Raw genomic sequence first — 15,125 nt, forward strand, 5'->3', positions numbered from 1 at the left:
GCTATCCTACATGGGACATATAGTCTAAGTATGAGGGAGTTGAGGTATCAAATCTCCATTTTTCAGATGAGGGCTCTGAGGCAGGGAGAAGTTAAGTGACTTGCCCTAGTTCACAGCACACAAGTGGAAGAACGGGGATTAGAACCCAGCTCTTCTGAATCCTAGGCCCTTGATATTTTCCCTTGGCCACCCAGCTTCCCCAGGTAAATAAATCAGTTCCCCAGGTCTGGTTCATTCCAGACAGATCAATCAGTCATATTTATTGGGTGCTTAATGTGTGGGGAGCACTGTCCTAAGTGCTTGGGAGAGTACCAAAGTACCTGGGAGAGTACAAAAGCACTTGGAAGAGTTCAAAGTGCTGGAGAGACTACAGTGATGTCTATCTCATTTTTGCAGGGGCCTAGGTACGTTCCTCAACTTGATTTGATAATTAATTCTGGTGTTTCCCCGCCCTCGGTCATATATATAAGTATTGCAGCACCTAGATTTTAACCTTAAAAGGCCAAAAATCTCAAACAAGGGAAGGGGTATTGGAAAGGAAAGGAGAGGTCGAATGGTTCTTGAAAAAAGACTGAAGGCTTGAATTAGAAAGGAAAAGGGAAAAATAGATTAGAGGGATGAGCAAAAACAAAGAGCGAGAGAGATGAGAAAAAGAAAAAGAGAAAAGAGGGAATGAAAAGAGGAAGCAACGAGGCTCAGTGGAAAGAGCATGGGCCTCGGAGGCAGAGGACCAGGGTTCTAATCCTGGCTCTGTCACTTTGCTGTTTGACTCTGGGTTTGTCACTTCACTTCTCGGTGGCTCAGTAACTTCAGTAAAATGGGGATTCAATCCTACTCCCTCCAATTTAGACTGTGAACTCCATGAGGGATGGGGACTGTGTTCAATCTGATTACCCCAGCACTTATTACAGTGCTTGGCACAGAGTAAGCACTTAAAAAGATTTGTTCATTCCAAGCACTTAGAACAGTGCTCTGCACATAGTAAGCGCTCAATAAATACTATTGAATGAATGAATGAATGAATGAAAAAGCACCAAAATAAAAAAAAAGAAAGGAAACTGAAGCAGCATGGCTTCATGGAAAGAACATGGTTCTGCGATTCAGGGGACCTGAGTTCTAATTTTGACTCTTTCACAATTGCCTACTGCGTGACCGTGGGCAAATCACTTCTCTGTGACTCAGTTACCCCATCTATAAAATAGGGATCAAATACTTGTTCTCTCTCCCTCTTTGATGTGAGCCCTGTTTGAGACAGGGACTATCTGATCTGCTTATATTGTATCAACCCCAATGGTTGGCACAAAGCAAGTTTTTAACAATCACCATTATTACTGTTTAGGAGAAAGAAAGAGAGTGAGACAATGGAGAAAACAACAACAAAAAATTAAGCAGTCAGCGAACATTGCTGCTCCTGATGAATCTTGCTTGGTTGTCTGGAGTTCAGAAAGGAAGTATGAAAATAATGCTTGCTGTGTGACCTTAGGCAAATTACTTAACTTCTCTGGGCCTCGGTTTCCTCGACTGTAAAATGGGATTAAATCCTTCTCCCTCTTAGACTGGGAGCCCAAAGAGGAACAGAGATCGTAACCAACCTGATTAATTTGTATTTGCCCCCGTGCTTAGAAAAGGGCTCGACACATATAAGCACTTAAATGTAATGATGATAATAATAATAAAAGAATCCCAAAGGTGTCAAGATTTCTATTCTTGATGTTAAAAATGCATTTTTCCTATTTTTACCATGTACCTCCCCATTTATTTTTGTTTTGCCTGGGAATAGTTTTAACTTTTCATTTTTTTAAATGGCAGGAATTCATATTCAGTAAGAGGAACTGGTTTGTTTACTGCTTAGCCTTACACAGAGCACCCTTTATTGGAAGCTCTGAGCATGTTCCCTCGTAACCTTCCTAAAATGCTTCTCCATCTTTCCCATCCTGCCATGGGCCCTCAGGATTGTTCAGAAAGAGCCTTGGGCAAATACAGGCCTGAAACCATGTGTTTTATGAATTTTGTGTTAGACCAAGCCAGACCTACGATTTTAAAGGTAAAGTGGCAAACCATCTCGTGGCTCAGTGGAAAGAGTCTGGGCTTGGGAGTCAGAGGTCATGGGCTCGAATCCCGGCTCCGCCACTCGTCAGCCGTGTGACTGTGGGCAAGTCGCTTAACTTCTCTGTGCCTAAGTTACCTCATCTGTAAAATGGGGATTCAGACTGTGAGCCTCACGTGGGACAACCTGATGACCCTGTCTCTCCCCCGGCGCTTAGAACGGGCCTCTGCACATAGTAAGCGCTTAACAAATACCAACATTATCTCCCCTTCTGACTTTTCTCAACTGCTACACTAAGTGTACCCTAGGAATAGAATAGAGAAGCAGCGTGGCTTAGTGGAAAGAGCACAGGCTTGGGAGTCAGAGGTCGTGGGTTTTAATCCGGATCCCACAACTTGTCAGCTGTGGGGCTTTGGGCAAGTCACTTCACTTCTCTGTGCCTTAGTTACTTATCTGTAAAATGGAGATCAAGACTGTGAGCCCCACGTGGGACAGCCTGATTACCAAGCAGCGTGGCTCAGTGGAAAGAGTCCGGGCTTGGGAGTCAAAGGTTATGGGTTCCAATGGTGACTTTGCCACCTGTCAGCTGTGTGACTGTGGGCAAATCACTTAAGTCCTCTATGCCTCAATTCCCTCATCTGTAAAATGGGGATTCAGACTGTGAGCCTCACGTGGGACAACCTGATTACCCTGTATCTACCCCAGAGCTTAGAACAGTGCTCTGCACATAGTATGCGCTTAACAAATACCAACATTATTATTACTGTTACTACCCCAGCGCTTAGAACAGTGCTTGGCACATAGTAAGCGCTTAACGAATACCATCATCATCATCATCATCATTGTTATATTGGCATTTTTTATCCGATCTTCACCTTTCCTTAAGCAAATGACAGTCGATCACAGACCTTTAAGGAAAAATAGGTTCCGAGACATGTGGGCCGGGGGCACTATTATTAGGAAATGGATGCAGTGACCATATTAAATGTAGAAAATTACAGTTCTTAAACGTTACGAAGCACGAGTAAGCTGTTCCCTCCTTCCTCATACGAGGTTATTTAAGGCATTTTCAGTCCCGCCCCTTCGCTTCTCCCCAGGTAGATTGGCCTGGGACTGACGTCGTTTCATTCATGCTTTTATTACAAAATCGTCGGGCCGGGTCGCTCCTCTAAAAGGGGACGTGGAAGGGGAGAGAGGGACGTCTCGCTCCAATCTGGGCCCCGCAAGAGGGTGGAAACGCATTCGCTCGAGCTTTTTAAACCCCGGTCCCGTACTTTTGCGTGGGTGATTCCTCCGGCTAACTCTCATTTATGAAGACTCTCGCATCTGTTGCAAACACACACACCCCTCCCCCCCGATACTCTTTAAAGGGGTGCATCCCCGTCCCTCTGCACATCAGGCGGTGGGGTGTTCCGTTTTGACATTCGGCTTGAAAATCTGCTTTTTTTTTTAATTGAGTGGGGGGGTATTATTGGGTCTGGGGGATATCCTCTCGGTCCTAATGCCCAGGCAAATCGTGCAGCCGGGCTCCAGAGAGGTTTTTTGTTTTTTTAAAAATATTTGCTTTGTGACAAAGGTGACCGCGTTTGCTACATTTGGGTGGGTGAGGGGAGGTCGCTCCCCCCTGCCCAGATTTGGATTCGGAGCAGGGGGAGGAGGGGCATGTTGCCTTGTGCTCTCCCAAACGCTTAGTACAGTGCTTTGGACGTAGGAGACGCTTAATAAATACAACTGAATGAATGGGGAGCCGAGAGGGGGAGGAGGAGGGAACTCTTCCCCAGGGCTTCCCAAAGTAGGTGAAATTGGGAGCTGGGATGAGGATATAATGTCGGAAAAAAGCTGTAGGGGCCGGATGGGGCTCTGCTTGGTCTGAACCGCCTCCTTCGGTATTAGGATCTGTACGACTTTGTTCCACCCACATACACCGTAATCGCTCACATCACACACGAGGCTGCTGCTTTTTTTTTTTTTTAATTAGACCAGTTGTTCCAGTTTGCCCGCCTTTCCCTCCTTCCTTCCATGCCACTTCGTTTCAGAGCCCCATCTCGCCCCTGTCACCCTCCCCTCTCCCCCCACGACCCTCAACCTGGATCTGATAGCTTCTCTGGTCACCGTGGCCATTAGTTTTCGATTAAAAGTCTCAGTTCAAGCATCTCGGCCACGGGGCATTTAATGAATCGTATTTCCTGCCGGTTCCTCCGATTAGAGAGTCAAGGGGCGACCCCCACAGACAGATTTTTTTTTTTTTTTTTGGCCTGGGAGTCAGAAGGTCATGGGTTCTAATTCCGCCTCATCCGTTCATTCAATCGTCTATAATTGAGCGCCTGCTACGGGGCAGAGCACTGGACTAAGCGCTCGGAACAGATAGAGGCAATCCCTGTCCAACAGCGGGCTCCCAGCCTAAAACCCCTCGTCTGCTGTGTGACCTTGGGTCAGTGACTTTACTTCTCTGGGCCTCAGTGCCAGCATCTGTCAAATGGGGATTGACACCGTGAGCCCCTCATGGGACAGGGACTGTGTCCAGTCTGATTGGCTCGTATCCACCCCAGCGGTCAGTACGGTGCCTGACACCTAGTGTTATTATTATTACTTCACAAATAGCAATATAATAATAATAATAATAATAATGAGGGAGGGGGAATTCAGTCCTTTTCCCCTCGGTCCCCGAGAATCGGGGGCTTTTCTGGGGGGGGGGGGGGGGAGGACAGGGGCTGGTTTTACTACTGCCAGAAGGTTTCGGAGCCCCGCAAGTTGAAACATCGTTCCCAAGCTAGGAAAAGGAGGCGGTGAGTCAGTGGCCGGCCCCAAAGGTAGTCAGCATCAAGGGCGGTCTTAAACCACGCAACCTCTCAGCCCATCCCTCCCCCCTTTTCCCACCCCCATCTCTTCTTGCAAACGATCGGGAGGGCGAGGGGAGGTCTCTCCCTCGCACGGGGTTAATTTTTCCAATCACACGAAGGGGGGGGAGGAGATTTCTCTGTAGACGAGTAATGGGTGATGGATAAACGTGCGGGCACTAAGACCGCAAGGCATTCATTCCTCCTACTGTTTGATGCAGAAGCTCAGAGGAGGAGGAGGAGGAGGAGGAGGAGGAGGAGGCTAGGAAGGGGAGGAAAGCAATGCTAAATCCAGGATATATCTGAGGGAGCGAGACGGAACAGGGAGGGGGAATAAAGCCTGGGGGGGTGGGGGCGGGGGCATCCCAGGAGCAAGCCCCGTGCAATTTATTTCTATATTTTTGTAATATAGCACGTAGCGTCTCTGAAGAAACCGGCCCCCATGAACATGTCAGTGTTGACTTTGCAAGAATACGAATTTGAAAAGCAATTCAACGAGAATGAAGCCATTCAATGGATGCAAGAAAACTGGTAGGTGATGCTCGGGTGAACTACTGCTTCTAGGTGGCATTTCGGGGGCAGCGCCTGTCTTGTCGGGGGACCTCATTTGGTATTCGGTGTCTGTGGATCGATTGGCCCCACTGACTGCCACGGTCAGCCAATTCGTCGTAAGTTACTCTGACCCTGCATCCCCGCTACAGTTTACGGTGGATGAGTGGGTCTGCCTAGCCCCGTGTATGTTTCTATCGAGCCTTGTTTATGTTTACGTATAGGGACATACTATGAACATGCTCATCTAGAAAACAGTAAATAAGAGGTGGGTCAGAAAGGGGGGGGGGGGAAAGTGATTTGGCTAGTGGGCTCTGAAAACCAGCAGGCAAAAATGGGAAGATCTAGTACCTCGTCTCGGATTTTCTAAACATTTCGGGGGTGGCCGCGAATTGGGGTCTGATGAGAATCTCCCCACGCCCCCCCCCCCATCCTGTCCTTCAACCGGCTCTGGCCCCCCTCCATCCTCTCACCGTCTCCCTTACGTCCTTTCTTTCTCCTTGCATCTCCCTGCCAACAGCACTTCCCCATCTCTTGCTCCCGTGCCCCCCTGCCATCCCCTTCCTCCCAAACCTTCCTGTCCCTTTCCCCCCATCCCAGTTAGGAGGGCCCGGCTGCGATCACAAAACAGCAATAACGAGTCCCCTGAAACCTAACCTGTGGAGACGTGGCCTGGGTGAACTTTCTTTTAAAGATCCAGCCGGTCACCCGTGTCAGCTGGCCAGAGCCCGGGCTTGGGAGTCAGAGGTCGTGGCTTCTAGTCCCGGCTCTGCCTCTTGTCTGCCGTGTGACCTTGGCCCAGTCGCTTCACTTCTCTGGGCCTCGGTTATCTCATCTCTGAAATGGGATTTGAGACCGTGAGCCCCACGTGGCACAATCTGATTACCTTGTCTGTGCCCCAGCGCTTAGAATAGTGCTTGGCACATTGTAAGCGCTTAACAGATTCCATTATTATTAGTAGTGGAGAGACGGCTCACTTGCTCCCGGTTCAAGTTCTCTGAAAAGTCAAGATGAAACCAACCCCCTCGGCCTCATGGTTCTGGGGGGGGGAGGGAAGGTAGAAAGGACTGGCCAAAAAAAAAAAAGTTCGAATTGAGGGATACATCACGGATTTCCTCCTCCAACCACTTGAAAAGGCGTGTTAGGTGATAGTCATCTTGCAATATTTATCAGGAGGACCGTCTAATGCAGTGATCCCTTTTTTTTTTCCCTCCCTCCCCGGTGGGAACGAATCTGCCTGAGGATTTCGGCTGCTTTAATTGGAGCACGTCCCGGACAATAAGTCACCCCTCCCCGGAGCTGGCCTTGCCCCCTCCCCAAGGCCCCTGGGCAGGGGGCTGAGGATGGAGAAGCCTTGCTCCAAACAGAGCCTCCTCTTAGCAGCATGGAGCTCCGGATGTTTCCGCCTGGGTGCATATGCCGAGCTGCAGACATAAACACACAGACATGCACACACACAGACACACATATACACACACACCTCCACGCTCATCAATGAGGGAGGGAGCGCCCCGAGAGACGAGGGGAAACGCATTTCCTTTCCTCCTCCACCTTCGGCCGGCAAGATGCCCACCCGAGAACGAGAAACGCGTGGGAAGGGAGGGGCAGGGGAGCTGCCAGGCTCTGCAGACCCGCCATCCTTTGGAGACACACTCAACCCCCCCCCCCCCAAAAAAAGCCACACACACGTGTGCACTCGCCGAAATCTCCCTGTTGCGTCCCCAGGCCGGACCCATTGATCGCAGCTGCCTTGGCTGTTGCATTTGTTGCATGCATTTGTTGCATTTAAGCCTCTGCCTGGCCCCCTCCCCCAGGGGCCCCCCGTGCAGACCCTCCCTCCAGCCCAGGCCTCGTCGGAGCCGTTGCGATTGCCTGCATCGGCTCCAGCAACGAGGGGGGAGGGCTGGCGTGGCATGGCGAGTGTGTGTGTGTGTGTGTGTTGGGGGGGGGGGGTCGTGCAGCAAGGAGGAGGAGAGAGGGAGGAAGGGGCTCGCCCGGGTCCTTTTCCGGGAGCAGGGGAGGGGCCTTTAGGCTGCAGCCTCTCCACCCCAGCGTGTGCCGAGGGGATGGTTTTCAGCTGGGACTTCCCTCCCCCCACTAGAAAATTCAGCATTTAAAAGGCCTTGATGCTTGGGTGACCCGCAGGATCCCCCAGCCCATTACCAGGCCACCTTCGGTTCTTCCACTCTACCGTCCACGCCCCCCCTCTTTGCCCCCCACCATTTCTCCCCGGGGGATAATTTGGGGGGTCGAGGATGGGGTTCAGCACCACACTGTGTCTCGCGTTTCAGCATTCACTCCTCCCGCCACTTGCACCCCTTCGCTGGGGGTCTCCAAGCGTCCGCCGCCTCATCTCCTCTCTGGTCCGGCGGCCCGGATGACCCCCGGCCTCCCGGAGCCTGCCCTGTTTTGTGCCCTCGGCCTCATGACCGCTTCCGCTCTCACCCCTACCCCTCATCTGCCTCCCCGTCCTCCTTCCCTTGCCTCATCCCGTACCCCTAAACCACGCGCACCACTTCCCGGCTCCTTTCCTCATCCGTCCCCGCGCCTCTCCTCTCTGTGTTATTGTCCCCCTGCATTCACTCTCTTCCTTATCCCCCCTCTCCTTTTCAATTAAATCCTCACAAGCACCCTACTCCGATTCCACCCAACATCCTGGAATCTTGACACCCTCTATTCTCTCCTTTCCGGCTAGGCCCCTGTCTTTGGCCTGTTCCATCCCTCCCGGCTATGCCCCGCATCCTGTATGTCCTTGTCCCTCTTCGCTTCAGTCTATCCGTTCACGCAGCTTCCTCGATTCGCTTCCGCGGCCAGGTGGATACAGCCCGGGCCTGGGAGTCCGAAGGACCTAGGTTCTAGTCCTGGCCCTCCCACTTAGTAATTACGGTACTTGTTAAGCGCTTACTATGTGCCCAGCACTGTTCTAATCACTGGGGTAGGTACAAGCGAATCAGGTTGGACAGAGTCCACGTCCCACGTGGGGCTCAACTCCTAATCCCCATTTTACAGGCGAGGTAACTGAGGCCCAGAGAAATGAAGGGATTTGCCAAGGTCACACAGCAGACGAGTGGTGGAGCCGGGATTAGGACCCAGATTCTTCTGACTCCCAGGCACGTGCTTTATCCACTGTGCCGTGTTGCTTCTCGACAGCACTTCTCGACATACTCGTCTGCCGTGTGACCTTGGACACACTTCACTTCTCTGTGCTTCAGTTACCTCATCTGAAATATTGGGATTAGGGCTGTGAGCCCACTGTGGGAAAGGGAGGATTAGGACTGTGAGCCCCCTGTGGGAAAGGGACTGTGTCCAACCCCATTTGCTTACATCCTCCCCAGAGTTTAGGACAGAGTCTGGCACATAGTAAGTCCTTAACCAATACCACAACTGATATTCCTCCTCCATTCTCTTCCTTCGATAGTAGTCATGATGATATTAATAGCGGTATTTTTTAAGCCAAGCCGTGAGGTAGAAACAGTGCAGTCAGATGAGATGCAATCCCTGCCCCACATGGGGTTCACTGTCCAAGGAGTTTAACCTTTAATGGAGAGGGAACCCAATAAATGACCTTAGAAATGCTTTGTCCACTTATCGGTGATGGTGACCCTGCCCCCTTAATCATTTTTGTAACCCTCCCCGTATGAGCGTCGAGCCTGTTTTTCCACTTACTTTATCTTCCCTGTTCTTACTTAACAATAATAATGTCGGTATTTGTTAAGCGCTTACTATGTGCAGAGCACTGTTCTAAGCGCTGGGGTAGACGCAGGGGAATCGGGTTGTCCCAGGTGGGGCTCACGGTCTTAATCCCCATTTTGCAGACGAGGTAACTGAGGCACGGAGAAGTTAAGTGACTCGCCCACAGTCACTTCACTTACCTCGTGGTACTGAGGGGTACGATCTCGTTCCCTCTAATAATAATTGTGGTGTTTGTTAAACTCATTCATTCAGTCGTATTTATTGAGCGCTTACTGTGTGCAAATCACTGTATCAAGCGGTTGGGAGAGTACAATATAACAACAAACTGACACATTCCTTCCCACGGACGAGCTCAAGCACTGGGGTAGCCACAAGATGATCAGGTCGGACACAGTTCTGTCTCACCTGAGGCTCACAGCCTCGGGGCAAGGGAGAACGGGTAATGAATTTCTATTTTACAGATGAGCAAACTGAGGCCCAGAGAATAATAATGTTGGTATTTGTTAAGCGCTTACTATGTGCAGAGCACTGTTCTGAGCGCTGGGGTAGATACAGGGTAATCAGATTGTCCCACGTGAGGCTCACAGTTAATCCCCATTTTACAGATGAGGTAACTGAGGCACAGAGAAGTGAAGTGACGTGCCCACAGTCACCCAGCTGACAAGTGGCAGAGCCGGGAGTCGAACTCATGACCGCTGACTCCGAAGCCCAGGCTCTTAAAGTGACTTGCTCCAGGTCACACAGCGAGTGGTGGAGCCAGAATTAGAACCCAAGTCCTAGGTCTCCCAGACCCATACTCTTTTCTTAGGCCAAACTCATTCTCATTTCTACAGCATTACCTGGATTTCATAGCCACAGCCGGTCATCCGAGACTCTCATGAGGGTGGTGACGTGCTCTGAGGATCCTATAGAGACTTCCAGGTTTCTAGAGAAAAATCAGTTAAAATAATTAATAGAAATGAAGTTACTAATCACTTAACTTGCAGAATGGAAACAATTATGTTTCTGAGGGATGCCAGAGTTGTATGTTTTAAATTTTTCAGATTAATTGAATGTAATAAACTCTTCTGATCATTTTTTGAAATCGTTTTGACAACACTGTAATAAAACCTGGTTTAGATGTCCACTTTTAATTAAAAGGAGAATAGTTAATAATGGGCAAAAAACCCACTCTTGCCCTTTTTAAATGAGAGGTGGGTTTTCAGCTCGGACTTCCTTACCCTCACTGGAAAATTCGGCGTTTAAAAGGCCTTGATGCTTGGGTGACCGCAGGATCCCCCCAGCCCTTTATCAGTCCACCTTCAGCTTACTATGTGCCCAACACCGTTCTCATCACTGGGGTAGATGCAAGCTAATCAGGTTGGACAGAGTCCCCGTCCCACATGGGGCTTAACTCTTAATCCCCATTTTACAGGTTAGGTAATTGAGGCTCAGAGAAATGAAGGGATTTGCCCAAGGTCACACAGCAGACAAGTGGCGGAGCCGGGATTAGAACCCAGATTCTTCTGACTCCCAGGCACGTGCTTTATCCACTATTACGTGGACACATAGGCCACATTGCTTCTTCCTCTTCAAATTCTAATTGTTGATGTTTTGAAAAGGGAACGTGATAGAATTAGGTTCTGATTGTCTTAACCTCAGGAATAAGAAAAGCATTTTTTTTAACCCTCATCTATACAGAAGCAGCTTGCCCTAGGGGAAAGAGCGCGGGCCTGGGAGTCAGAAGATCTACGTTTTAATTCCACTCTGCTGTGTGGTCTTTGGCGAGTCGCTTAACTTCTCTGTGCCTCAGTTCCTTCATCTGCAAAATGGAGATTAAATACCTGTGGTCCCTTCTATTTAGACCGTGAGCCCTCTGTGGGACCCGATTATCTTGCATCTGCCCCAGAATTTAGTACGGTGCTTGGCATATAGTAAGTGTTTAAACAAATTCCGCAATTATTATGTAGAAGCGGCATGGCCTAGTGGAAAGAGCACAGACCTAGAAGGCAGAGGACCTGCGTTCTAGTCCTAGCTCCGCCACATGACGGCTATGAACCTGGGCAGGTCACTTAACTTCTCTGTGCCTCGGTTACCTCAGCTGTACAATAGAAATTAAGATTATGAGTCCTGCTTGGGACATGGACTGCATCCAACCCGAATAGCTTGCATCTACGCCAGTGCTTAGTACGGTGCCTGACACATAGTAAGCACTTAACAAATGCCATTAAAAATACTATTACGCAGAAAAATTCAGGTAAATTTGAAATTCAGAATAGAAAAAGACATCTACTCATCCAGTCCGTTTCCCCTTCAATAAGCAGTATTCCTCCTCTCACTTCTAGAGAGGCAGCATGGCGTAGTGGATAGAGCATGGGCCTGGGAGTCAGAAAGTCATGGGTTCTGACCCCGGCTCTGCCACTCGTTTGCTGTGTGACCTTGGGCAAGTCACCTCACCTCTCTGTGCCTCAGTTACTTCATCTGTAAAATGGGGATGGAAGCTCTGAGCCCCACGTGGGAGAGGGATTGTGTCCAACCCGATTTGCTTGTATCCACCCCGGTGCTTAGTGTAGTGACGGGCACATAGTAAGTGCTCAACAAACGCCATAATTATTATTATTACTCATTTCGTGTGCGCATGTTTGGGAAGTCAGAGAGAACATCTTTTCAAAGCGGGTTGTTTCAAACCTCTGTTCATTTTCAACCATGTTGGTTGTGGGCAGGGAGTGTGTCTGTTTATTGTTGTATTGTACTTTCCCAAATGTTAGGTACAGTGCTCTGCACACAGTAAGCACTCAATAAATACAATTGAACGAATGAACTGCAGGATGGGGACATGAGTTTGAGGAGATGAGACATTTGGAAATTCAATTGATCTGCACCCTCTGGAGGATGGACCTGTGGTTCCTGAGAATTTCTACTTAGAATTGCCACCCATTTATTTCTTCCTGAGCTCAACCACACAGAGAAAATGATAAACCCATTCATTCATGGAATTACCTTGTATAATATGAGCCGGTATAAAATTAGTTGTAAGGCAGTTAATCCCTATTAAGGTTTTAAATTTTGAAAGATGTTGTATAATATTCTTTTAGTAACAGTGTATAAGAAGGGAGTTCTTCAGTATTCACCGTCAACTGATCATAGCTACAGCTGCAGTTGGAGTTTTAATATAAAATTTTAATATAAAGGTACCAGGCTAGTCTCATTATGAAGGCCCCAAATTGGCTTTATTAGGGAATATCTTCTAAGGATAATTTAACTGGCTTATTTTGTAGCATAGCAAATATTACTGGAATAGGGAAAGCAGAGACAAAGTTCATGTTTGTGGTGGAGGTATTGTTATTAAAGCTGAAAAGGGAAACTACTTTGAGAAACTGTGATACTCATTAGGCAAGAGAAGCAGTGTGGGCTGCTGTGTGAGCATGGGCCTGGAGGTCAGAGGACCTGACTTCTAATTCCGGCTCTGCCACTTGCCTAATGAGTGACCATGGGCAGGTCACTTAACTTCTCTGTGCCTCAGTTACCTCACTTGCAAAATGGGGATTAAGACTCTGAGCCCCATGTGGGACATGCCTTGTGTCCAACCTGATAAGCTAGTATCCACCCCTTTGCTTAGTACAGTGCCTGACACATGGTAAGCGCTTAACAGATACTATGAAATAATTTAAAAAAAATCCACAAAACTAGCGTGGTGACATTGTGGCAATTTATCCAAATGCCATTTGCTGTAGTCATTCTGTGTCATTTAAACTGAATAATGGGAACTTTAATATTAAATAATATTTTGAAGAGGGCAGATATAGAATTGGTTGGACTTATTAGGAAAAATCTCAAAATACGAATGATCGTATTTATATATTGCAGTTCTTCGGTCATGAAGAGAATACAACTCGGGTCCTTTAAAATACAGCTCAGAGCTTATTTAGCTTTTGTGAATTGTTAACTCAATATCATTACTGACCTAAAAAAGATTCTAAGAATATGTTCACTGAAGGTGGGAGGTCAGTACTATACAAATCATTTCCTTTTAAAATTCACAGTAAATTAGCATGAAATGAAAAGCAAAGGCATTAGGTTATGAAGTCAAATACATTAGTCATAAATATACCAAAGCTACCTTAATAAATAAATACATTCTATTGGATATTATCTAGAAGTCGATCGTGTATTTTAAAATGAAAATATTAAAGTGTTTTTAAAATAACAGAATTATGGTAGTTTCGGTTTGAGTTTATTGACTCATAATATTTTAGGTAAATTAGTAATTGAGCAGAAATAGCATCCGAACTTTTCTAGAAATATAAAATAACGTTTCCCCTCTGTTTTTTTTTTTGCCGGATACAGTTTCTCTTCTCTATTCCTAGTTCAACTCTGGCACAGAAGTCCTGCTTCACAGACAGCTTCCCCAGCAAGGGAGCAGAATTTATTGGTTATCCGGAATAGGAGCCAAAAGTTTGACTAAGCAATAAGTCGGCAATTTTCCCTTTCCTGTGTTTCCCTGGCTTCCCGGGTTTAGTGCAGACGGCAGTAGATGACAGCAACTCTAGTTGTAACTGTCTGGCCAATAATCATTATCTTCTGATATCTGCTGACATAGTCCTCACCAATAGGAAAGCTGGAGACTTGTGGTGACTTGCTCTAACATGTGTTACATCACGAAGAGGGCTTGCCCAAACTCACACTCAAATCTCCCTCCTTCTCCTCCTTGCCTTTGCAGTTTCTTAGAGTAATTTATCCACGTCTCAAATGATTTTACCTTGGGTCTTTCACAGAGAGGTGGGTTCAAGACCACGTTCTGGGATTTAGTTTGGTCCATTCTAAAATCTTAGGTTTTTCGTCTTTCTATTCACCGTTTCCACTCGGAGATGTTGTCTGAGGCGTATCGTCCCCCAGAGGTGTAGTAAAAGAAAAACTGTTTAAATCGAGACCAACGTTTACGTGACTTCTAACTTTAGGGGAGGAAAGTTCGTGCTGATGTAAGGTTTCAGCAACTCAGAAAAAGGAGGGGGTAGTGAATCCACGTTTTATCAATGGCGTGCTGGAAATTCAGGTTATCCTCACGTATCATCGCGCTGTTATAAAAGCTGTGGTTTCTATCGCATGGATCTTAAATGTTATTCAGAAATTGCGTACGGAATTGTAATTACCGGAGCAAATCCATTTTAGTGTTACGAATGTGGTGAACCGTAGAATGATTTCAAATAAATTACATTTTAGTCATTCTCCCAATTTCACAAGGATTGCGCTAGATAAAATATTGCCAGATAAAATGTATCCCTTTGCACTGATTGCGGCTTAATTTTCCAAACATGCCTTACGTACAGTACTGAGTTGACTTGATAACCCACTCCTCAGAACCTGGCTGCTTTGTACTGCATTAGTGTGGTATCACTATGTGGCTCAGTAAGCATTAAAAGTAGGGTACGAGGACGTGGCCTAGTGGATAGAGGATGGACCTGGGAATCAGAAGAACCTGGGTTCTAATCCTGACTCTGCAGCTTGTCTGCTGTGTGACCTTGGGCAAGACGCTTCACTTCTCTGTGCCTCAGTTACCTCATCTGTAAAATGGGGATTAAGAGTGTGAGCCGTATGTGGGACAGGGGATGCGTCCAACCTGATTAGCTCGTATAATAATAATAATAATGACGATGATGGTATTCGTTAAGCGCTTACTATGTGCCAAGCACTGTTCTAAGCGCTGGGGTAGATACAAGGTAATCAGGTTGTCCCACGCGAGGCTCACAGTTTTAATCCCCATTTTACAGAAGAGGTAACTGAGGCACAGAGAAGTGAAGTGACTTGCCCAAGGTCAAACAGCAGACAAGGGCCAGAGTCAGGATTAGAACCCACGACTTCTGACTCCCAAGCCTGTGCTCTTTCCACTAAGCCATGTTGCTTCTGCATCTATCCCGGTGTTTAGAGTAGTGCCTGGCACATAGTAAGTGCTTAGCAAATAAGCACTTACTATGTGCCAGGCACTATCCTTTTTATTTTGATCTACTTCTGAGAAAACATGT

At 47.5% G+C, this 15,125-nt stretch overlaps 1 protein-coding gene across 3 annotated transcripts in view; it reads left to right on the forward strand.

Moving 5' to 3' along the window:
- The first annotated feature begins 5,097 nt into the window (after positions 1–5,097).
- Positions 5,098–15,125, forward strand: part of ELOVL6 (ELOVL fatty acid elongase 6) — a 133,970-nt gene continuing 123,942 nt past the window's right edge. Inside the window, exons 1-2 of one of the 3 annotated variants that reach the window (XM_029076478.1) lie at positions 5,098–5,415; positions 9,960–10,047. In XM_029076478.1, the coding sequence (XP_028932311.1) occupies positions 5,385–5,415; positions 9,960–10,047 (119 nt within the window). In that variant the 5' untranslated portion in view covers positions 5,098–5,384. The remainder of the gene's footprint in view (positions 5,416–9,959; positions 10,048–15,125) is intronic. The other 2 variants (XM_029076481.2, XM_029076479.1) reach the window with 2 other exon arrangements.

This window comes from Ornithorhynchus anatinus, chromosome 12, assembly GCF_004115215.2.
Source record: "Ornithorhynchus anatinus isolate Pmale09 chromosome 12, mOrnAna1.pri.v4, whole genome shotgun sequence".
NCBI lineage: Eukaryota > Metazoa > Chordata > Mammalia > Monotremata > Ornithorhynchidae > Ornithorhynchus > Ornithorhynchus anatinus.